Source organism: Martes martes, assembly GCF_963455335.1.
Source record: "Martes martes genome assembly, chromosome: 6".
NCBI lineage: Eukaryota > Metazoa > Chordata > Mammalia > Carnivora > Mustelidae > Martes > Martes martes.
Genome location: NC_137893.1, coordinates 55,508,269 through 55,534,040, shown reverse-complemented (window position 1 = coordinate 55,534,040; position 25,772 = coordinate 55,508,269). Strand labels below are relative to the sequence as shown.

Genomic DNA, 25,772 nt, shown 5'->3' with positions numbered 1-25,772 from the left:
GAATGAAATGGTTGTTTTTATGTTTATTTCATTGTTCATTTTATACCTGGTTTGTTGTTGCTCTTTTATGTACTTCAGATAGTTAAAATTTGCCTTGAACTTCTAGTTGGTAGACTATCACTTAGTAATAATTAGCTAACATTTGTTGAACACTTATCTGTTTCAGGGGCCATTTTAAGTATCTGGCATGCTTAGTCTTATTTGATCCTCAGTGGAACACTGAGGATCTACCTCAGTGGAGGACAGTGTAGGACAGGCCATCTACCCTGATGTCCTTTACTGCTTAGAAACTGAGGCTCTGAGAGATTGAGTGGTTTACCTAAATTCTCAGGCTCATGAGCGACAGAGCTGGAAATTAAATACAGGCAGTCTAATTCCAGAGCTTATGCCTACATATTATCAGAAAATCACAATCTCTTTTCATAATCGCTAAATCCACAAATCTCTGAAAACAGAAAATTTTAAAACAGCTTTATTGAAGGTATGATTAACATACGATAAGCTGTACATACTTAAAGTGTCAATTTGATAAATTTTGACACATATATACACCCATGAAACTGTCATCATAATCAAGATAACAAACATACAAATCACCCCAAAATGTTTCCTTGTGGTTATCCCTCCCCTCTTCTGTTTCTAACTTCCATCTCCACAATCTCCAGGTAACCATGATCTGCTTTCTGTTAAAATAGATTTGTTTGCATTTCCTATTGCATATAAATTATATATAAATAGAATTATACAATGTGTATTTTTATCTGGCTTTTCCCCCTCATGATAAGGATTTTGAGATTCATCAATGTTTTTGCACATATTAGTAGTTTATTCCTTTTTACTATTAAATAGTATCTTATTATAGGTACATAACAGTTGTTCATCCATTTACCTGTTGACGGACATTTGGATACTTGGATTGTTTCCAGTTTTTGGCTATTATAAAGCTGCTATGGAACATATGTGTATAAGTCTTGTATAGAGCTATGTTTTTCTTTTCCTTGGGTCAATGCCTAAGAATGGAATGGATCCATCATAGAGTATTTATATATTTAACTTCTTAAGAAACTGCCACTGACTATAGTTAATAAATAATACTGTATTTTATATTTGAAAGTTGCTAGAGGAGTAGAAGATCTTAAAAGTTCTAATTACAAGAAAATTATTTATAATTATATGTATGGTGATGGATATTTCAACTAGATTTATCGTGGTGATCATATTGCAATATGTACACATATTGAATCATTATGGTGCACATTTGAAACTAATATAGTATTACATGAAAATTATAGCTCAGTTAGAAAAAAGACTGCCACAATTATACCTTAAGATATATAATGCATTTATAAGATACTACTCCCATTTTAGGTGATATACACGATTTGCATTATGTATTTCTTTAAAATTTGGAAAATTCAGGAGCGCCTGGGTGGTTCAGTGTGTTAAGCCTCTGCCTTCGGCTCAGGTCATGATCTCAGGGTCCTGGGATTGAGCCCTGCATTGGGCTCTCTGCTTGGCAGGGAGCCTGCTTCCCCCTGTCTCTCTGCCTGCCTCTCTGCCTCCTTGTGATCTCTCTCTGTCAAATAAATAAATAAAATCTTTAAAAAAATTTGGAAAATTCAGAATTCTGAAACCCCTATGGCCCTAGAGTTTTCAGAAAGGTACTGAGGACTTACTGCTGTGTGAAGTAAAAGGGTACTATAAAATGTTTTTTTGATTCAGTAGACATTTCTCTGCTTTAGTTAAATTTATATAAATCCCTTAGAAAGATGACCTGTTACTATATAAAACCCTCAACAAAAAATACAGATAATGAACCTTAAGTAATTATCTAAGTGAACATTCCCTTGAGGAAATAGAACATGAGTTGCATGTACATTTATTTGGTAAGTATTTTCATCTTGAAAATTTTCTGTAATGAAATTGTGGTAATGGGAAGAACAACGCTGTGTTTACTATATCTTGCCTAAAACCTAGTGTCTGTATTGACAGTCTAGCACTGATTATGATTGTGCATTATTTGAAGTGCTATGCTATGGGAATTTTAAATAGTATATTTTGAGAGACATGATAGGTTGTCTGAAAAGAAAGACCATGATATAATTTCATAATACACTGATTTTTTTACTAAAAATAAGTACTGCAGAAAGGACAAGATAATGTCCATTTTTGATCATGAAGTCAAATGAGCTAATAATAGAAAGTGTTTGCAATTTTTGGAATGATAATAAAATTTAATATATGTATGTAAATTATAATTTGTTAATGCAGGCCTATCATATCATCGTGACATATGAAGAGATAGTTGTCTAAGCCTCAGTGTGGAGGATCTCTGCCCTCCCTGAGGCTTACAAGTTAGTGAGGAAGGTAGACCCTACCTGTCTTAAAAATCTAGCCTAATAGAGATGCAAAGTATTGGGATTTCAGTTTGAATAAAGGTGGTATTTGAACTGGATCTTGAATAGAAGAAAAATACCAACTGGAGGAGCATTTTGTCTGGAAGGGATAGTAGGTACAGGTGATGAGAAAGATTAGTGTGTTTAATAACTCTGAAGAAATGTAATAGTACCTTGGGGTCAGTATTAGACTCATAGTTTTTGGCTTAATGGTTAAATTTGTGATGTGCCTCATGATGTGATAAGCACTGGGTGTTATACATAACTGATGAATCATTGAACACTACATCTGAAACTAATGAGGTACTGTATGTTGGCTGATTGAATTTACATTAAAGAAATGAAAAAAAAATTGTGATGTGCCTAAAGTAGCACAATGACTGACATAGATTTGAAACGCTAACTTTAAAGCTCATCTTTCTGTCAAGCCATGCTGTCTATTTACTGTAAGGTCTTATGTTTGACATATAAGTTAAGTTTGCATATTAAAAATTAATCACAATTCATCATCACTAGCCATCAGGGAGATTCAAATCAAAACCACATTGAGATACCACCTCACACCAGTTAGAATGGCCAAAATTAGCAAGACAGGAAACAACATGTGTTGGAGAGGATGTGGAGAAAGGGGAACCCTCTTACACTGTTGGTGGGAATGCAAACTGGTGCAGCCACTTTGGAGAACAGTGTGGAGATTCCTCAGGAAATTAAAAATAGAGCTTCCCTATGACCCTGCAATTGCACTACTGGGTATTTACCCCAAAGATACAGATGTAGTGAAAAGAAGGGCCATCTGTACCCCAATGTTCATAGCAGCAATGGCCACGGTCGCCAAACTGTGGAAAGAACCAAGATGCCCTTCAACGGATGAATGGATAAGGAAGATGTGGTCCATATACACTATAGAGTATTATGCCTCCATCAGAAAGGACGAATACCCAACTTTTGTAGCAACATGGACAGGACTGGAAGAGATTATGCTGAGTGAAATAAGTCAAACAGAGAGAGTCAAGTATCATATGGTTTCACTTATTTGTGGAGCATAACAAACAATATAGAGGACAAGGGTAGATGGAGAGGAGAAAGGAGTTGAGGGAAATTGGAAGGGGAGGTGAACCATGAGAGACTATGGACTCTGAAAAACAACCTGAGGGTTTTGAAGGGGCGGGGGGGCGGGAGGTTGGGGGAACCAGGTGGTGGGTATTAGGGAGGGCACAGATTGCATGGAGCACTGGGTGTGGTGAAAAAACAATGAATACTGTTAACGCTGAAAATAAATAAAAAATTTAATAAAAAAAAATCACAATGAGTAAGTAAATCTGGTTGTATGTCATTTTTACCTTTCCTAAATTATATATCATGATTAACCCTCAAATGCAATTAATAAAATTTACAGACATTTTTCTAATTACCTTTTTGGATATACTTTCCCTTGCAGGGTTACATTTTGCCATCTGCCTTTCCAGAGTAAGTGGCTCTATGTGGGCACTGAGCGAGGTAATATACATATTGTCAATGTGGAGTCCTTCACACTCTCAGGCTACGTCATTATGTGGAATAAAGCCATTGAACTGTGAGTTTGAGCACATATTCCGTGTCTGAAAGTATCAGTACTATATATATCTTTATATAATAGCTAGTTTGTAAATCCATATGGAATTAAATATGTCAGACATTCTTGATATTAAACACAGTTTATTAACCTTTTCTAATTGTTGTTAGCAGTTTGTAAGTTTAAGACTTTATAGATAGAAGAACATATACATATATGACATGTGTATGTCTGTACAAGCTGTAGCCCAAGTTCAATGAAATAATTCTTAGGTGAAAAACACTCCAGGTTTTTTTTTTCCCCCTGTGTTTTTATCTTCTGGTTATTTTTCTTTCAAATGCTGCTCATACCCCCATTGGGTTGCCTCCAATGATTAGAAAACATTGATCTAAACCACTACTTGATATGTTTTAATTGACAAATATAATGTAAATGTTTGCAATGTAATAAATACAGAATTTGACAGTTAATTTCCCCTAATTTTGATATAATAATTGTTTTAACAATAAGAACAGAGTTGAGCTGTAAGGCCGTAAGGATCCTTAGCACCAACTTTGTACTCAGTGTTAGAATCTCATCTTTATATCTTACCTCAAGTTATTTCTTATATTATTTAGACATAAAAATCAAAATTTAAGGGTATTGGCAAGGTTAATTTTCAGTGTTTCTTTTTTTTAAACAAATAGTTCTATATTGTTTCATTCCACAGGATTTGACATTAAAGATAAATTGGTAGCATCTCTCTTCAGTAATGTCTTGGTGCACCTGTGATAGTGTATTAAACTTGGTTTTCTTTCCTGTGACAAGGATGTTATCATATCTCACTCCCTTAGTATAAGGTGTGGGTTTTACTCTCTGTTCTGTGAGTTGATCATGATATCTAGTGGGTAGGCTTAGTGCAGATGTCTTTATGGTTTCACAAAGATCTCTCATCAACTGGACTAGTGTCTCAGCCCTCAGAATTTATGAATAGGGAGGTGCTTATTCCTACTGTGTGGGCATATGTTCAGCTCCATTCTTAGCTGTATGACTTTTTTTTCTCTGACCAAGTACAGTAGCATTATTTTTGTTGACTTTTTTAAAAACATAATAGAATTTTTCCTATTTTTCACATGAACTATGAAACTGGATGAGATGCCCCATTTGGAGGCTAGAGTTGAGTAAAATAAGATAACAATATTTTAGGTGATGTTCTATTTAAAAATACTAATTCTGAGGATTATACCATGAGAATAAGGGGTTTTGTGTGTGTATGTGCTAAAATCCTTAATTGAAGATTCTCTCCTATGTAGAAAGTATACTTATAAATTTTGCTGACTTGTATCAGTGTCATGTTTTTCTTCCCATTCCTTTTTTTTTTTCAGTTTTTATTTAAATTCCAGTTAGGTTACATACAGTGTAATATTAGTTTCAGGGGTACAATATGGTGTTTCAGCATGTCCATCCAATACCCAGTACTCATCACAAATGCACTCCCTAATCCTTATCACATATTTAACCCACGTATTTAACCCCTATCCATATTTTTCTTCTGAGTCCTATCTTAATCGATATTAAGAACTATCCATATTAAGAACTATACATTAAGAACTATTGATCACTTACTGAATTGTTTTCCTCCTTAATAAATATATATTTATTTTTCATTCATTGTTTTCATTGTGATGAGTATATAGTTGTATTGAAATTTTTAATTGAGAAAAAAACTTATTATTCTGTTTTAGGTCATCTAAATCTCATCCAGGACCAGTTGTCCATATAAGTGATAACCCAATGGATGAAGGAAAGGTAGAATTTTTTTTCTAAAAATATGTATTTACTAAATGCATGGATTTGGGTATTTTTAAAAAATAATCAAAGTGTTCTAGTACCACATACATTTACTTTGCAAAATTGAGATTTCTAACAAAAGTTGTATGTCAAAGACGTGTACTGGTTTATTTATATATTATGAAGAACAAGTGAAAGAATTAGAATAATTTACAATTTTAAAGAACAAAAAACCCCTAAGACAAATAAAATTTAATAAGTACTAGTAAAGTTATTAGTTTATTTTTAGTTTATTAAGATTTCCTGGTAATCCTGGCAAAAACTGTTTTCTTTTGGTTTTGAATTATTTTCAACCCTTATACAATTTTTGTAATATTTATCACATAATGCCTTATGTTAGAGTTGTCTATATCTCATCTCCCTTAAAATTTTGTTCTTAGATAGCCTAGATTAATAATATATTTTTTAAAATAGTACTTCATTTTTTATATTCAAACCAGTTTCATGTAGTCAGTATCTAATTGTTGTTTAGATTTGTTAATACACTTAAAAATAATAAAATTTCCTTTTCCATGAATCTCTTTCCTAATTCAATCTCTTAAGTAGTTCTATTTAATGATATTTCTCTACTTACATAATTTTATGATATTAGCCTACATAAACACCAGGATGTTTATCACTATCAGAAGTCAGTGAAATGAAATTTCTAGATTTTGTGGAGGTTTTTTCTTCCCTCAGTTGGTGGGAATGGTCTAGCCTGTATGATAACACTATTCTGTTATTTGCCGGTAGGAAAACAAAAGGATAGCTATACTGTTTGGAGTTAGCTTATAATCATACAAATGTATGTTTTGAGGGAAACTTCACACAAAGCAAGTTAGAGTAGCCTGTATGTACCCCCACTCTATTTTCCTTGCTACAAGGTTCTTGTACAGAAGCCAAGACTTTGGGTGGGAAGCATGGCAAGAGAATTGAAAACTTCCCTCCCTTCTACCTGGATTCAGTCGATAAGTCATTTCAATCCTTTCTTTGCAGCAGCATCTCTTTTCTATTCAGTCTTATTATGACTACTAAAGTTCAAGGTGTTCCAACCCATTGATGAGCCATTTCCACATCAATCTTCCTAGAATGCTGTTTTAATATTATTGCTCTCCTGTTAAAAAGTTTTCAGTGGTTCTACAGTAGCTAACAAAATAAAGTTTCCTTAAAACATAGCCCTAGGATTTATTGTCTTTTAGAACATATTTATCTGAATGCTGTGCTGAAGTAAATAGTTATTTTCCATATGTGAGCTGCTCATTAATGCCTCCATGGCTCCTTTATGTGAGTCCCTCTGTTTGAAATGCTTTGCCACTATTCTCTCTCTGCTGAATACCTACCCACATTATGAAGCTCAGATTAAATGTATTTCTTTCATGATATCTTTGCTGATAATCCTGACTAAAAATGCTTTCTCTCACTTCCAAATTCATTAACACCTTAGTTGTACAAGTTTTATAGTATTTGTCACATATTGCCATGTATTAGAAATATGTGCATTATCTCACTTCCCCTGAACTTGAAAGACCCCCAAAAGCATAGAGAAAATATTTATGAAGGTTTATGTTTCCCATAGTACCCAACATATAAATAGTAATGCCTCAATGTATACTTAATTTAGTGTATAAATAAATTGTGTATAACGCTTATTATCATCCTCATTTTTTTGAAACCTGGTATTATGTTATTCTCCTTAGTTTCCGGAGTTAATCTCACTCAAACATTTTTGAAATACTAAGGTATTAGAATAGATAATATTGTCTAACCTTTCTAATAGAAAAATCCACTTTATATCAATGACTCCACTGTTTTCCAAAGATCTCTGTGACACTGTGTTGCTAAAGAAAGGTATAAAGTGACAGGGCAGCTTCCTCCAAAGCTAACCTTATGGTAGACGCCACCACATTAAGCAAAGGTCTTAGTGAAGGAAGTTAGGTATTAGTGTAAAATTACTTATGATGGTAACAGTAATAACTACCACTTACTGAATTCTCCTTTGTTTTGGGCACTGTGCTTTCTACTTTATATGCACTATTTTATTCGATCATCTTAACAATTTTTAAGTTAGTTATCTTCCCTAATTTACAGATGATGAGGCAGAGACTTGGTGCGATTATGTGTTCCAGAGGTACAAAGCTAGCTATTGGTGAAGCTGGGATTTTGAATACTGATTCTTCTGATTTCATCCCCAGAGTTATTGATGTTGTAGAGAGTTAATTCATATTCAGCATGCCCACTAATGTTTTTATGAAAGAAAAAATAAAAGGCAACTAGCCAACAGAATATAAATTAGCATCTCTGAGTCATGAAAGATTCTAGTGAGAATAAACATTGAAAGAATTTCCCAAGTTTAAATACCATGTCTTTAAGTTAGCTTTTTGATTTTTTAATATTTAGGAGGTTATGTGGATTAAAGCCTAACCTGTTGGCATAGATTTCTAACATTCTTAGAATGTTAGAGCTGGCTGAAGGGGGTTAAAACTTACTATAACCCCCTTGTTATTAAGATCTGGATGGGTAAAATTATTTCCTTAATGTTACATGGCTTCTAAATAACAGATGTTAAGACTAGAGCTTAAGTGACCTGTGCCCTGAGCCAATCCAGTGCTCAGTTAGTCACATGTCTAAGATATTTAGAAGGACTAGGAAAAGATAAAGGAAACAAATACCAGTTTTTCCTAGAGAGAGTATATATGTCACATTGCCTAGGCAAGAAAAGTTTGTGTAGCAAAATTAACTATACTTCCTACAAAGGTGAGGAGAGTTTTGTTAGCTTCAGTTATTGCCCCTCTAAGTATTCCTGTAGTCTGAACTCCACTGAATTGCTATTTTGTTAAAATTACTGGGTTTGGGGGCACCTGGGTTGTTCAGTGGTTAAGGGTATGTCTTTGGCTCAGGACAGGATGACCAAGCCCCACATCTGGCTCCCTATTTAGTGGGGAGTCTGCTTCTGCCTCTGTCCTTCCCCCCTGCTCATGTTCTCTCTCTGGGTCTCTCTCAAATAAATGGAAATCTTAAAAAAAAAAAAAAAAAATACTAGGTCTGCCCTAACTTTGTTTATATCCCCAGATTACATGAAGAAGTATTGGTTACCTACTAATCATATATGTATTCACTAAATAAACATTTATTGAGCATCTCCTGTGCACTACGCAGAATATTAGAGACATATAGATGAAAATGCATGTGCTAACATAGGAGAAGGAGGATCTTAATCTATCTAGAAGAATTGGGGGCTGGCTTACCCAAGGGAGCAATACTAAATTGGGACTTAAAAATGAATAGATCACTCAGTGAATAAAAGGATAGGAGGTTTCAAGCAAAGGGGATATTGAGATTTGAAAAATGTCAAGGTGGAGATTTGTGGGCAGTAGAGGTTGGATATTCACTCATAAAAAAACGTATTAAGTACCTACAACGTAGCATCAGACTCTGTGCCTTATGGTAGTGGTGAACAATATAAAGAGTCCTTGCCTAAATAAACTAGTGTTATAGTCAATAAGAGAATTCAGCTAAGGAAAAGGCCATTATTGTGTAGTGACCCTTCAGATTAAAAAATGTACACAGTGCTGTTGGAGCACATAGAAATGGGATTGATTTACATTTGATAGGTCAGGGAGGGCTTCTTAAAGGAAATGATAGCTAAAACAACATTGGAAAAATTAATAGGATTGGTCAGGCAAAGAGGATAACTTCAAATATGGCCCAGGAAGACAGCAAAAATAAGAGAAAGCATGAACTGAAAGATGTGCTGGAGTGTATTGAATAATAGGGATGTGGCAAGGGAAAAAGCTGTAAAGGTCAGCAGAGGTCAGACCATGATAAATCTTGTAGGTCATATTACTAAGTTTGGACTTTATTCTAGAAGTAATGGCAGGGCATTAAAAATTTTTTAAAAGCATGCATTACATGATCAGGTTTGCATTTCAGAATTGTTTAATATTAGCTATAGTAGCAAATGGGTTTTAAAAGGAGCAAGGGAGTCAGGGAGACCAAGAGACCAGAAAGGAGAACTTTGTGTCTTGAACAAGGAGAGGGATTTTGGAGGTGAGAGAAAGAAGAGAGATAACAGAATGTAATTTTAAAAATTACTAGATAATTTTATCTGAGGAGGGAGAGACTAGGGTTAAGGATGATGCCACCAAGGTTTTTGTCTGAGTGACTTAATGAACACCAAGATAAGTAATACTGAGAGAGACACTGCAGTAAGGAATACCAGAAGATGAGGGTAGGGAAAAAATAATGGATTCACTTTGGGACACATTTATTTTGAGGTTCTCGTGGAGTAGATAAAGGGAGCTGTCACCACTGGAAGTAAGAGTCTGAATCTTATGAGAAGGATCTAGGCTAGATATAACTTGGAACTTTTCAATAGATAGATGAGTAAATGACATTGCCTGATAACGTTTTGCCTTAGGAAAGTTTGTAAACTCTACAGTACATACAAATGTTAATTTTTATTTTAATTTATTATGTTATATTAATTAATGAAAATATACACTCAGGACTTCAAAATGTTACTATTTTATTTCTCAATAATTAGCTATATAAGTTAAGTCTATAATCATCAAAGGCATATAAGTATGCAGTGCACTATTCTCATTTGTCATTCATGTTATTACTAATGCAGATGTTTAATTATAACTTTATCCTTGAAGCATACGAATGATAATAGTTATCTTTATTGTCAGCATATAAATGTTTCACATAATGTCATTCCTAGGTCATGTGAAATTGTCTTTTATTACAGCTTTTGATTGGCTTTGAATCAGGAACAGTAGTGTTATGGGACCTCAAATCAAAGAAAGCCGACTACAGATACACGTATGATGAGGTAATATTATTTTTACTAATAAAATATTATTCTTGTCATTTTTCTAATTCAGAGCAGGTTCTTTAAGAACTTAATTGGTGATTTTAGTTGAGGCAACCCTTGTAATTGCAATAACACACACACATACACACCCCCCCACATATATGTATATATAAATAAAATAGATAATCACATATCTCAAAAGATTTTTTAAAAATCTCTTTTCCATTCCTGTTATTTGGCCATCTAATCCTCTTAATTCTGATACCACTGTTACCAGGTTCTCATGTATTCTAGAGGTAATCTGTCATCTATAAGCAAATTGATAAATGTATCCTAAATAAATCCTATTTCTGTATTATAGACAAACGATAGTATGCTGTAGACAGTTATAGTTTTGCTTGCTTTAAGATCCAAATAAAGATTAACTGTGATTGATTAATGTCTTCTATGTTTCTTTTAAACTGTAGGCCATTCCTCTTACTCTTTGCTCTCCCTTTCTTATTTCATTCCTTCTTTTTGGCCATATATTCACTGAAGATAGTTTCTCAAAGACTAGATTTTTCTGGTTCCAGGAAAAATGTTCTCATGTTCCAGAAAAATCTAGGGCTTAACACTTGTGTTTAACATTTTTTTTTTATTTTACCCCCCCTTAGGTTTTCTATGAAATAGATAGGCTGCGGAGGCTTGACCAAATTCAGGTTCATTTTTCATTTTTAGCCAGATTTCTTCTTAAATGATGCTGATGCTCTTCTGTCAGTTGGAGTGTTAGTGTCTGTAAGGTTAGCACCCAGTGCTATTCAAAGCCTAGATTTATTAATACATACAGGTTGCAAAATGAAGATGTTCTAATTCTATAATTCCTTCTCTTTTATTAGCTCAGGCACTTTAGTGTAAAGAGAAACTTCTCACCTACTATTTGGTTAAATAGTCGTATAGTTAATAAAGGAAAGCGTAAATGATTCTTATCTTTTATTTCAGTATTTATTCTAAAGGCATTCTCTAATAATCCCCGTGGTGACCAATCTGTTCTTGCTTTTAGTTTCACTATATTCTTAAAGATTTAAACATATTTGATGCACTTCAATACACTGAAGTTATTGTGCTTTTTGATTTTCAAATTCTCCCATTTTGGTCATGAACCACCTCCTTTTGGTTCCTGAGTTCTTTTTTGATAATAATCTTGGATAGCTTCCCTGATCTCTGTTACAAAAAGGTATTAACTATTAATCTTGTATATTTTTGTTTCAAACCTAGAATAAGATTTTTTTCTTATGAAATGTGGCTTCTTTCAGTGTGAAATGATATCTAGTAACTATAATCTGAAGATTAGCAGGGTGATGATTTCTAATTCAATGAATAGAGCTAGGAAATGTATAAGTGGTTTTGCTTGTTTTTAAGACAAAATATGTCATGTCTTCATATCGATGCTTTCAGTTACTTAAAACAGCAGATTATATTGAGTTCCTATAATAATACTTAGAATACTTTATAAATGTTTGCATGTGGTCTTTGTAAGCATGGCTAAAAGAATTTCCTTTGTTTTCATAGCTGCATACTTTTTTTTTTCATGCTTTTTATTTTCAGTTTTTAGTTACTAAGCACTGTGGTTCACTAATGAAGATCCTAAAAATATAAAAAAGAGTATTTTTAATAAAAGTTTCTTTTAATCTCATTGGAAGTTTTGACCTGTAAATCTATTTTCTACACTAAAATCAGAGCAGATTTTAAAAATTCACTTTTTTTTTTTGTTTTGCTTCTTATGAATTTAGATAGTGATCTTGTTTTTAGCCATTACAGAGTCACAGTGACTGGATTTACCCTCTTGCCTTAAATACATGGAAAAATACATGAAACAAAAAATAATTTCATGTATTTTTAGACATTAGATAGCAAGTGGTAAGAACAGAGATTCCTTAGAGAGGAAACAAATAAGGGGAGCCATTTAGTTGCCTTAGCTTATGGCCCAGAGATTTTCCAGGTCTCAGTACATAAAGGGGAAACCTAGGTGGAAACTCCTCAGTTGCTCTGAATTAAGGAAACAGAATTGAGAATTTGGAGGAAGCTGAAGTGTTTGTAGTCTATAAGACAAGGTACCAAAGGGTAGTGAACTACCTAGAGAAAGAGAAGTGTACAGGGAACACCCTACCCTGAGTCTTAAGGTAACTAACTACTGATTAGTGTGTGATTGTGAGGCTTAGAAAAGATCCACCAGAAAGGAGTAGGAAAACAATTGTCGTAGCACACAGGGCCAAGAATAGTTTACATTTGTAACAGAGTGGAGAAATCTTGTAATACACAGAAGTTCTGTGAACTGAAAGCAGAAGGAAAATGAAAGAAAGCTATGTAAAAGCACATATTTCAGTTGCTTAAAACTAGAATTAGTGATACAGGACATCTTAAAGGCAACCAGAGGTTGTGGGAAGGGAACACATTAAATACAGAGGAACATAAAAGTGATAGCAATGGTTTCCTTACAAACAATGCAAGCCAGAGCACAGTAGAACAATACCTTTATAGTACTGAAAGAAAAAATTATCAACCTAGCATTTTATATCCAGCAAAAATATCTTTTCAAAACAAAAGAAAAATGCTTTACACACATCAAAAACTCAAAGAATTCATCACTTACAGACCTTCACTGCAAGACATATGCAAAAGTTTTTCATGCAACATCAAGTGATATAAATGGAAATATGGGTATACTTAAAGGAATAAAGGATACCAGAAATGGTAGATATGTAGGTAGATATAAAAGCTTTTTAAATTTTTTTATTCTCTTTAAGACGTTATTATGCAAATCAAAAATGATAAAAATGCTTTGTAGGATTTCTGACATGCAGAAATAAAATACAGACAACAGTAGCACAAAGGTCGGGAGACAGAATCTTTTTGCAAGTTATTATACTCTACCTGCAGTGTTACGATATTACTTGAAGGTGAAGTTTGATAAGATAAAGATACATGCTATAAATTCTAAAGGAAATACCAGAGCAACAACAGTAACATAGATAGTTAAGCCAAAGAGGAATATAAAATGAAATTTTAAAAATTTTTAATCCAAAAGGAGGCAGAAGAGAAAAGGAGGAACAAAGAACAGATGGGGGAAATAGAAAAAAAAATAACAGGGCGACAGATTTAGACCCAGCTATGTCAGTAATCATATTAAATGCAGTCCTTTGAATACCCCAAATAAATGGCAAAGATTGTCAAATTAGATCACAAAGCAAGATCAAACTCTACACTATTAAAAACTTTAAATATAAAGACCCAGAAGTGTTAGCAAAAAGATGGAAAAGTAATGTTAGCACCAAATTAGAAGAGTGCTGAAACGGCTGTATTAGTATCAGCAAAGTAGATATCCAGGTGTGCTCCTCAACACCAGAACACCATTCTTTTCAAGGACACGTAAAATATTCACCAAAACAGACCATAGTTTGTGCCATAAAATCAATCATAATTTTAGAAAAATTAAAATCATTAAAATCATGTTCATTTAGTATAATAGAATTAAAAATAATAAGGTAGAAGAAAAAACTACAAATATTTGAAAGTGAAACAATATACTTTAAAATGACCCATGGATTAAAGAAGAAACAGAGAAAATGAAAAACTATCTTAAACTGAAAAAAAAGGTGAAAATAGAACATATTAAAGTCTATGAAATGCTGCTAAAGTATTCAGTAAAGCATTGTTTATGTTAGGAAACAAGAAGTGTCTCAAATCAATGGCCTCAGCTTCCATCATGAGAAACAAGAAGAGCAAATTGAATCCAGAGTAAGCTGTGGAACTGAAATAACAAATCAATGAAATAGATAGCATAAAAACAACAGAGAAAATTGGTAAAATCCTCATTTTGTGGAGATCAATAAAATTGGTAAATACACAGCCACAGTGATAACTAAAAAGAGAAAAGACACAAATTGCATAATAGGCATGTAAAAGGAGATTATTACTTCAATTCTACAGAAATGCAGAGATTGGTAAGGAAAGATGTGCAATTTCATACCAATAAATTCAATGTAAATGAAGTGGCCAAATGCCTTGAAAGACACCAAATTCCTTGAAAGTTCTAAATCTCCTTCTAGGAGAAATAGTTAATCTGAGTAGCTTTATGTCTATTAAAGAATTTGAATTTTTAATGAAAATGTTTCCCATGAAGAAAACTCTAGGTTCAGAGGGCTTACTGTTAAATTTTACCAAATAGTACTCACTGTACCCAAACTCCTTCCAAAAATGGAGGAAGGTATACTTCTCAATTCATCCTGTGAGGGCTGCATTATCTTCATACCAAAACCTGACAAATTATAAGAAAGCTTCAGTTTAATAAACGGATATCCAGTAGAGATGCAAAGTCATAAAACATTAATAAATAGTAATATAGTGACTACATTTAAATAATAGTGCTGTAGATGTAAGATCTAACTTCTAAATTGACTTGTTCTAAGGTAAACTGAGTGAAAATTTTTGGCTGTATTTCCATGAGTTCATGCTATTTTACGTGCTTATTTCATATAAAAATGCTTTATATTTGATTCTTAATGCAGATTGCCAAGTATATAATTTTAGACATTGAAGAAAATATTATAATTCTCGCCAGTGAAGGTTAAAACTTTAAGACCTTCACAAAATACCACCCCACACCTTCCTTCCCCCCAATGTTTACTTCCTATCAGTGGTGTATTACTTCAGTCATATTCATTTTTATCACACTGGGGCAAATAAATAGCATTGTGATATCAATTTTGAACATTTCTAATATAAAAAAGTTCTTGGTGCAGTTTTAATTGTTCATTTGGTTTCTTGAAGGTGATTTAGATGGGTGGGAGTAATGGAAGGAGAAATTCATCTTTACCCTTAAGCTCTTGTTGCTTTGTGTAACCATAGTACTTTTTGAAATGACACACTCACCTGGTTTTATATCTAAATGGTAGACTTTGAGTGTACTTGGAGTAGTATTCCTAATTTTCTACAGATATTTTCTGCATGGGATATATTTTAATCTATATAGAATTATATTTCTTCAATGACTTTCATTCCTTTTAGGCTATCAATAGTGTTAAGATACTAGTACTCTTTCTATAGTAACTAATGTGTTGGCAGAAATAAAATATAGCATTATTGATGTTTTAAGACAGTAATTTAGTACTTATCAAACTATTTTAAAGGTTATTCTTTGTCATGTCTCGAGTTGATCCGTGACTTTTGTATTCTGGTTTCATGTTGTTTTTTCCTAGTAGACTAAGAAGCTACAGATAGAAATACAGGTATACAAAAAAATAATAATTTGTACATTGCTAGCCCTATGAGTACATTTATCTTAAGACTGTCAGTCTTTTAAAAAAGAATATTGAAATAATATGTTTGTAACTCACAATATTGGAATCAGAAGAGCTTTTAAAAAATTACGTTTCACTCTATAGACACTCATTGAAACACTTACTCCTTTAAGGTCTTCTTTTCAATGTTTAGAAAGGTGCTGTTAGGTTTTAAGACAGCTTATTTTCTGTTTATTTTTCTCTCTTACACACACACATACATACACACTCACATGCACACACTCCCCAAAGATAAAATAATGCTTAGAAGAATGAATAATTTGTTTGGATTCTTAAAATATCTGAGATAGTTTCATTTTGGTTTTATTTTTAATGGAAATGGCAGTGTTTTCAATTTATGCCTGTTAACATCTTTAGAGAAGCTATAAATCACTTAATATCCAACATATAATAATTTTATCACCCATTTTACAAAAATATATTATTCTATGATTATCTTACTCAATTAAACAGTATTACTGTTGCATCCCTTCTACAATGGAAATAATAATAAAATGTTCATAAGTTAAAATATTAGGGCCAAAGCTGTACAATTTGATATATTATTCATATATGTATAAGAAATAATTCATCCAATACTATAAACATTCACTTTATTGTTCGATAACATGGGAATAATAAAAGTAGTGTTTTCAGTATTTCCTTCCCATATGTTTGCAAGCATTGTAATTTAAAATCAAAATCTGTATTATAAAATTTTTTTCTTTTGTCATTTCAGTGACATTTTCTAAGGTTTTAGGAATAGTAATTATACTAGCAGTCAATGTTGCTTTTCAATGTAATATTAAGATCTTATTTTCTGGAGGAAAAGGAATTTTTTTTGGTGTAAGTCTGCTAAATGTTTATCAGTTTATAATGCAGGAATAGCTGGACTAAGATTTATATAAAACTTTTACTATGAAATGATTCTAATCATACTGATCAGTTTACATAACAAGTAAATAGGGAACATATCTAATTTCCTCAGTATTTTGAGTTAGTGAGTGTAAAATTTGATAGGTAAATAGCTAGCCTGTTATCTTTCCAGGAAGTATTCTTAAAGATGCTCTCTTAATTGAAAAGAACAGCACAAAGCATCGTATGTACTACTTTTGTCAAAGCCAAATAATTAGCTATCACAGTTTTTAAAAATGTATCAGAGTAGGCAGTCCTCATGCTATTCTTTTAATTTTCACAGATGAGAGTACTGTCATACTGTTAATCCATTAACTGCTTCCTGCACTGCAATATAGTGAAGATTTCTTGTCAGATACTGCATCTTCTAAAGAATTTTTTTTAGATATGTATATACTGCTCCTGTGGCTTATGCCAATGGCTATATCATCTTCCCTCCCTTTTCTTGACATTTTTTTCTCTACCCTGAATTCATTGTGTTTCTCTACAACTTTTGTATGTCACTGATTTATTATGTTAGTTTCCATCCATTTCGTCCTTGATCTCTCCTATTTCCCTATCTGTAGTTTCCCATTTTTAAAAAATCAAGTAACCTCTTAAGAATCTTCTGGAAATTGCATATCTTGGAAAAATAAGCCAATTTACATAGAAATTCCTCAACCCCAGTTGATGCTACCTACTTCATATCTCGTATCATCTCCCATGAATTATTCAGTTTTGCTCCTAACCCACCTTCTGATTGTAAAGGTGTCGCCGGTTTGGTTAGTTAGATTTACTTTTCCCATTTTGTTTACATAAATTTCTACTTCATTTTCTGGAAAGGACTAAAGAAAAAGTAAAACTGCATGTTTTATACATATATAGTTTGTATGTGGTGTATATTATACACATATACTTTATATATAGACATAATGCTACATATGTACTACTTTTAAGTATCAGTATACATACTTACCCATATACTATACTTAGATAATATATTCATATATACATATAATACAAACATAAGTAGCATATGTGTAGTATTACATGCAGTGGTATTAAAGAGACTATTGGAAAAAAGTGGTATCTTGTATGAAGTTGGATTTGTATTTAGAAAATTGCGGAAGTAATTGAAAAAAATCATGTATATTTATTTCAGTGCAAAAGTTCGCATTTGGTTATTCTTTTGTGGAGTATTTTCTGGCATTTGTTTCTCTCTGTTATCCAAAATAATTGTGAACCACTGGTCCCTGTAATTAGTACTTATTTTTGGAATAGTTAATAATTTAATACCATCTTTAAATTAAGTGGTACTTTTAAACGAAGATGTATATGATTTTCTTTAGCAAAGTAGAAATAGTGATTCTCCATAAATATTATGTATTTAGGTATATGATATGCATTTATATTTATGATAAGATTAGAATGTTTTTATTTATATATTTCAGATAACACTGAAGATCTCTTGTATTTTCCTTATCACTTAAAAAAAGTATTTAAAAGCTTTGTAAAGCTCCTTAACTCAACTGCTATTTTACAGAAATAATTTCATCTGCTAAGGCTATTAAGGGATGATTTTCAGATTGAGTTTATGGAATGTCATGTGTATCATGGAGTAAGCTTTTTACTGTTGTAAGTTTTTATTTAGGGGGCACTTGAGGGGCACAGTCAGTTAAGCTTCTGACTCTTCATTACAGCTTAGGTCATGATCTCAGGGTTGTGAGATCAGGCCCCATGTTGGGCTCTAGGCTCAGCGCAGAGTCTGCTTGAGATTCTCTCTCCCTCTCCCCTTTTCCTGTGTGCTCGCTCACTCTCTTTCAAATAAATGGATAAATCTTTAAAATAAAAGATTAGGAGTACCTGGGTGGCTAAGTCAATTAAGCAACTGCCTTCGCTCAGGTCATGATCTCAAGGTCTTGGGATGGAGCCCAGCATCAGGCTCCCAGCTCAGTAGGGAGTGTGCTTTTTCTTCTATCCTTCACTCTGCCTTTTCTCAAATAAATAAAATCTTTAAAGAAAAGTGTTCTAATGCAGCTTTTTCTTTTCTTTTTTTTTTTTTAAGATTTTATTTATTTATTTGACAGACAGAGATCACAATTAGGCAGAGAGGCAGGCAGAGAGAGGGGGAAGCAGGCTCCCCGCTGAGCAGAGAGCCTGATGTGGGGTTTGATACCAGGACCCTGGGATCATGACCTGAACCAAAGGCAAAGGCTTTAACCCACTGAGCCAGACAGGTGCTCCTAATGCAGCTTTTTCTGATGAGATATTAGTTGTTAATTACTTGGTAATTTATGTTTAGGTATAGTTTATTCTAAGAATCTATAAGAATACATTCTGTTTTTCTGAGCTCATTAATAATTGATATATCACTGTTATATCATTCTTATGCTGGCTTAAGGAATAAAGTAAAAATAATTTAAAATAGTGCCAGTACCATATTGAATCTCATTTGCATTAAAGAAGGTTGTGGGAATGTAAAGTTAATGTGTTGACTTCAGCTTAGGAAATACGAAAAAGTTTGAAGTGAAAATTATAATACTGATTGTGTATAGCTTGGTGTTTAGATTGTTTTTTCTAAAATGGAATTCTTCACTCCTCTTATATAGGCTATTCACTCTGTTGCTTGGCATCATGAGGGAAAACAATTTATTTGCAGTCATTCAGATGGTACCTTGACTATATGGAATGTGAGGTCTCCAGCCAAGCCTATACAGACAATCACTCCACATGGTAAGAACATATCTCTTTTGAACACTACATAAATTGTGATGTACAACAAACTGTTTTGAGTTTGCATTTGGATTTTTTTTCGGAATGAGTTTTCTTTCATTTTGAGGAAATTAAAAATATGTATACATATAGAAATGAAATGAATAACAACCAGGTAACAAAAATCTCTATATTTACAATTGAAATTTCAAATTTGAACTTTGAGAAAATGAATGGTACATTATATTCTGAATATTACTTGTCCAGTAGTCCAGAAAGTAAGTAATTTTGTGAATGTTAACAGAACTTACTTTGAGCCTTTGTCATCTTAAAGTTATCAATTGCAGAGTTGCTAATATACACACACACAAACACACACATACATACAAAGTGTGTGGAAACACTTTGAACTCTACAGAAGGTAATTTTATGCATTGAAGTATTATGTCAAGGGTGCCCAAGATCACCACAGGTTTAATGATTTACTAGTAAGACTCACAGGACTCCGCAAAAGGACGAAGAGCAAAATCAGCAAAGGGAAACGGTACATAGGATGAAGTCAGGAGGAAGCCAGGCTCAAGCTTCCAATGGTCCTTTCCCAGTAGAGTGACACAGACATGCTTACTTCCTCTAACAATGAGTTATTACCAGATGTGTGAATTGTTGTCTGCCATAGAAGCTCATTTGAGCCCAGGAGCCCAGAGTTTTTATTGGAATCAGTCCATAGGCACTATCTGCCTATAGCATGCATCAGAATTTCAGATGTCCAGAGGAAATCAGGGATTCATCATGAATTATTTTGTTCATATGAACAACTTAGGCACAGTATGCCACCCTCATCAGTCTGGGAATGGTGGAAACCATCTCGAAAGCCAGTTACCAGATGCCAACCAAGAGCAAACCTTGCAAGTCATCCTTTCCAGGGATAGCAGTCTCAAGCTTGCTTATTCTTTTCTGTGCAAGAGCTATTTATAAAACTTCTGAGGTTTAATTAGGGTGTTCATGAACAGATTATGAAGACCTTCCTTGAGTTTTGGATGAAGTTTAGGAATTTGCATTTCTTTATTAATCTACATTCTTCAACCACCCTAAGAGACTCTTAACCAGTGGATTTTGAGAGATTAAAGGAACTATTCTTTACATTTAGTCTATTGAAGAATATCCTTGTGGTATTGCTAATATTTCATTGCTTGCTTTAAAATTATCAGGGGCCACTTTAAAAAAGTATTGGTCCATTCTGAATTATTGCAATGTAAAAGTTAAAGAAATAGTAAAATTAAAAGATTTATCTATCTGTGGCAGAATGGGTTTTTAGAGTTGCTTATTTTTTAAGAAAACAGTAATTCATAAAGCCACACATTGTAGTATACTTTACCATTGCTGTGTGGTAGCACTCATCTGGAAAAACCCTTATTTTAAATTTGCTATGGATCTATTATGCATGCATCCAGAGGATAGATAGCCCTTATGACTGAGGTTCCAGTTGTATTTAATATACTTTCATTCTTTATTCATTCTTGGTGATAGACCTGAAAATTACCACAAATTTTAGGATTTCCTAAGACCTCTAGAACCTAAGAATCCTGAAAACCAAAAAAGATGATTAGTCTTAAAACTTTGATTTCAAATTCAGAGAAAATGAACCTAGTATCAAAAGCAGTAGAAATATACAACATTGGCTTTGTAGTTTCAAGTCTGTCAAAATTTTTATCTTTTTTTAAAAATAAGAATGGCACTTTTTTCTTTTGAATTATTTGAGAGTAAGCTGTTGACATACTGCCCAGTCACCCCAAAATATTCCAGTATCTATTTTTTACAAATAAGAACATTCTCCTTTGTCACCAAGTTTTACCTTTTATCAAAAGGGTCTATATGCAGATTACATTTAGTTGTCATGTTTCAAACTGAAACAGTTCTTGAGCCTTTTCTTGAGTTTCATAACTGACAATTTTTGAATATTCTAGGTCAATTATTTTATAGAATGTGCCCACGTTTGGTTTTGTCTGATAGTTTTTCATGCTTAGATTCAGGTTTGGAATATCTTAAAGCGATTGATGCATTCTTTTTGCTGCCTCTTAAATGGAACTTGTGTTTGATTTGTCCAAATTGATGACATCTTATACCTTGATCCTTTGATCCCTTGATTAAACTTCTGTCTGTTAGATCTCTCTATTATTATGTTCTTTTCCTTTGAAATTAATAACTATTTTTCATTTGTATTTGTAATCAATAAATATTTGGATCTGAAGGAAGTATTTTGAGACTCTATCAACACACTCTTCCTCCTCAAAGTTTTATTCTCTTCTTTTAGCACCTGTTGTTTCTTGGGTGGGTTAATTTTATTGTGGTAGTTGCCATATGATAAATTTTCTATTTAATCTTGACCCTTTTTTATATCAAAATCTCAGATCTTTGGGAGTAGACTTTGAGAAATGGCATAAGTAACTTTCTACAAAGTTTATGGTATCTCAGTAAAAGAGGGTCACTAGCTAAAATTATTTTCAAACAAACAAGACAAAGAATATTTGACTTAGTATTTTTTTTTTCAAAATTAGAATCCAAACAAAATGTAAATAAGTTTTTTTTCTGTGGCAGGTGTTAAGTAGGATGGCATTTATTGCATATTATAGCAGCCTAAAAATGTAGATGATCAGATGTACTGTTTATTTATAAAATATGAATTATTTTTGATAGTAGTAATGTTTACTGCTTATTTTTAGTGGTAGGTAACCTACCAAAGTTAAATTTATGTTGATAGCTGCTTTCAGTGACAAAACTAAATGGATTTTTACACATTAAAGTATAAAAATGTGTTTTTCACATTTTGCCGTGGCAGGGTGTCCTTTATTCCATATATAACCATACTTTATGGTATATAATTTTGGTATACTAAATGTCTGCTTTGATGGATTGAAATTTAGGGTTATTTTCTCATTACTGTCTTCTGTTGTGGTCTCTTGCTTTTACTTTCTGGTAGTTATGGTAAATTACTTTAAATATACTAGACTTAAAAGTTTTTTCATTTTGCTTTTTTTCTTATTTAAACCCATTTAATGGTTGTTTTAAGTATCTTCTTAAAAAAATTTGTAAGTAAAAAAAAAAAAAAGCATTATGAGTATTAAACCTTGATAGCTAGGAACTGATTGTACTTTAAGACTCCTACCAGTACTTCATTATGTGATGTTTTGTGTTAAGAATAGTGTAAGATGTCTTTGAATAATCTGTTTGGAAGACATAATATTACATCAGCCTAACATGGGGTTTTAAAGTTGGAAGAATTGTGGTCAAGCCCTAGGTCCATAATCTCTGGCTCTGTGACCTTTGGGAAGTTGGTTAACTTTTCTGAACTTCAGCCTTCTCATCTATAAATGGAGATGATAATTAAATTTAGTCTTTTTGTGTGGTTTTTATGGAGATTATTTATTCAACAAATATTGGATCTACCATGTAACAGGCACTACATCCTGGATTAAATAAGCAAAATGTAAGTGAAAGTGTCTGAAAATTATGATATGCTATGTGTATATGTCATAATCAATATAAATCTGGGTATGTTATTTATTTGGTAGGATATGGCTGAAAGATTGTTAGAGTAGTATTCCCCAAAATATTTTCACATATGAATTTTTCTTATATTAATGAGTTTTTTGGTGAAAAGCCATGTTTTAGTCAGAGATTTGGAAATGCTGTATTAAAGTTGAGCATTTTCTTCAGCATAAGATGTCTTCACTTTTAATGTGTACCATGAATTTCTAAGAGGGAGGATATACATATATATCATATATATGTATGATATAGATACATATACACACATACATAAATATTATTTATACTGGTTTATGTATGCACTTATTTTATGTGGCTTTTCACAAATTTATTTGACTTTAATGTCCTCTATTCAGAGAACATCTTGTGGTTCTCCAGTGCTCTATGAAATACACTTTGAGAAATGATGGCCTTGAACTGTAAATGAATCATAAGACAGTTCTCCAGATTTGTTAGCTATGTTCAGTTTATCCTTGGATGACATCTTTCATTGCTTAAGTTGTTTGATAGCAAACTCTTATTCTGAGGGGCAGAGCAGTTTTCTAGATAGTGATGATAAAATAGCCGGAAAAGAAAAATAATTTGATTCATTTAAGATAATTTTTTATATAATATTGGATAATTTTACAATGCATATAAAAATGGTTATATGCTTTTTCAGAAATTTTTCATTTGTGTGTCTGAAATCCTTAACAGATGATTTTTTTACTAAAATAGTGATTGGTCCCTTTAATCTGGCAGAGAACATTTTCCTTGCAGGGAGACAACCTGGAATGTAACTCTAGCTTTGCTATGTGTGGAAATACTTTATGGGGATAATTACTGTTCTCTTGGACTTTAGTTTCATCATCTGTAAAATGGCAGGATTGAACAAGGTGATTTTTAAGGTATAAACAGTTTTATGAATATGTGGAAATTAGCAGGATTTATTCCCTCTATTGACTGCAAGGTCATTTCATCTTGGTGGGCTGTAAATTTTGTATTTCTGTGTGCTTAGCCTAGGGGAGAGTTCTGCTTCTCTCTTTTGGACTTGTTTCTCTCCTCTGACAAACAAACTTTCATAATTTAGGAGTGAAGAACTTGATAGTCCTGGCATGGCTCTTAACTACCCTGAAGCAGTCATCATAGTTCAGTGATTTGCTGGCTCAGGGCACCACAGGATCTCAGGATCTCCCCTATAACTCTGGGTATGCGTGTGTCAGGGTACAATTTTTCTGATTGTCATCTTCACCAACATCAGGTGATTCTCAAAAGAAATGGAGGTGGTAGATGGTAAAAATCAGTAGATATCCATTATAGGAAATGACAATTTAAAATTTAGTTTCTGGAGCTTATTGATCGGTATGATCAACCTACTTACATATTAGGGAGTAAACCAAGATTGCGGAACTTTAACTCTATTAAGTGTCACTGAAGAAAATATTTTACATAAGTAAAAGTCAGTGTAATATTTTATGGATGTGGCTTTCAAAAATTTCTGTTAATCTACTTTTAATATTTACCTGAGCATAAAACATTGAATGAATAATAAAACCATATTACAGTTCTTTTTATATAGTTCATTACAAAGTTTTCCCTCAGTTTGTGAATTTGAAAAGACTTATTACCAGACTCTATAGAACATATGCAAATAAAACTTTTATTTAAAGGCAGAGGATGTCCTGCAGCAGGAGAAACAATGCAGGTCAGCATTCTGAGAGGCATCCTACATGCAGGCTCCCTCAGGGACATATATACAAGAATTGTGCTGAGTCTTCAGCTCCAGCCACCAACATCTAGCTTCTGAGGAACTCAGTTTACCCTTTCAGTGATCAAGCCAGTCTTGTCACACCAGTTAGGTCAGTTGCCAGCCACTGGTAAAACGGTTACACTGGGGGTCACTTGGGGAGTTTGGGGAGTTTGGGACCTTGAACAAGCATATCATAAATCCCACTGCCCTTGGCCAAGAGTCAAAAACCAGGTATCCAGGTGTCTCTAGTCCAGCTCTACGTCAACTCGGTCTTCATACTTATTAAAGAAAGAACACCCTCCTCATTTTGGACTAGTATTACTAACAATGTCATTCTCCAGTTTGAATGATTTTATTTTCTAGAACATCACTGTTCAATAGAAATATAATGCAAACTGCATGTGTAATTGTAAATTTACTAATAACTATATGAATAGCAGTTTAAAAACATAAAATTAGTTTTAATAATAAATGTTTAACTCAAAATATCATTTAAACATGTAATCAACTTATAAATTTGAGACGTTTCACATCCTTTTTTTGTACTCTTTAAAATCTACTGTGTACTTTATACTTATGCCACATCTTGGACCAGCCACATTTTAAGTGCTCTGTAGCCATGTGTGAGTGGTGGCTAACATACTGGATAGATGCTCTAGGCTGGAAACATAATTGCTGTGTAACAACTATATCAGTTAGAAAATGTGTTCTACATTCTAAATATCAAAATTAAAAACAAAGGAAACACTTGTTTTTGTCAGTGATCCTCACTCATTTTTAATGCATCTTCATTCATTCATTCATTCAGTAGACATTTATTGAGCACCCCCTATTTACCAGAGATTAAATACTGGAAATATATTCCCCTTGAAGAACTCAGATTCCAGTGAATGAAAATTATCTACTAACAGATTACTAAAATACATATTATAAGTGCTGATAAAGGCATACACAATATGCTATGGAAACAGAATTAATATGTTTTTGGATGAAGGGTGTAGGA

The 25,772-nt window shown here is 32.9% G+C and overlaps 1 protein-coding gene across 3 annotated transcripts in view; it reads left to right on the top strand.

Annotated features, from left to right (window-relative positions):
• The window catches only part of STXBP5 (syntaxin binding protein 5), a gene marked incomplete at its 5' end in the record, with an annotated part of 170,167 nt that overhangs the window by 46,459 nt on the left and 97,936 nt on the right, over positions 1-25,772 (top strand). For all 3 annotated transcript variants that reach the window (XM_080806086.1, XM_080806087.1, XM_080806088.1), the window contains 4 exons: positions 3,835-3,969; positions 5,673-5,736; positions 10,508-10,591; positions 19,392-19,515. In XM_080806086.1, the coding sequence (XP_080662212.1) occupies positions 3,835-3,969; positions 5,673-5,736; positions 10,508-10,591; positions 19,392-19,515 (407 nt within the window). The remainder of the gene's footprint in view (positions 1-3,834; positions 3,970-5,672; positions 5,737-10,507; positions 10,592-19,391; positions 19,516-25,772) is intronic.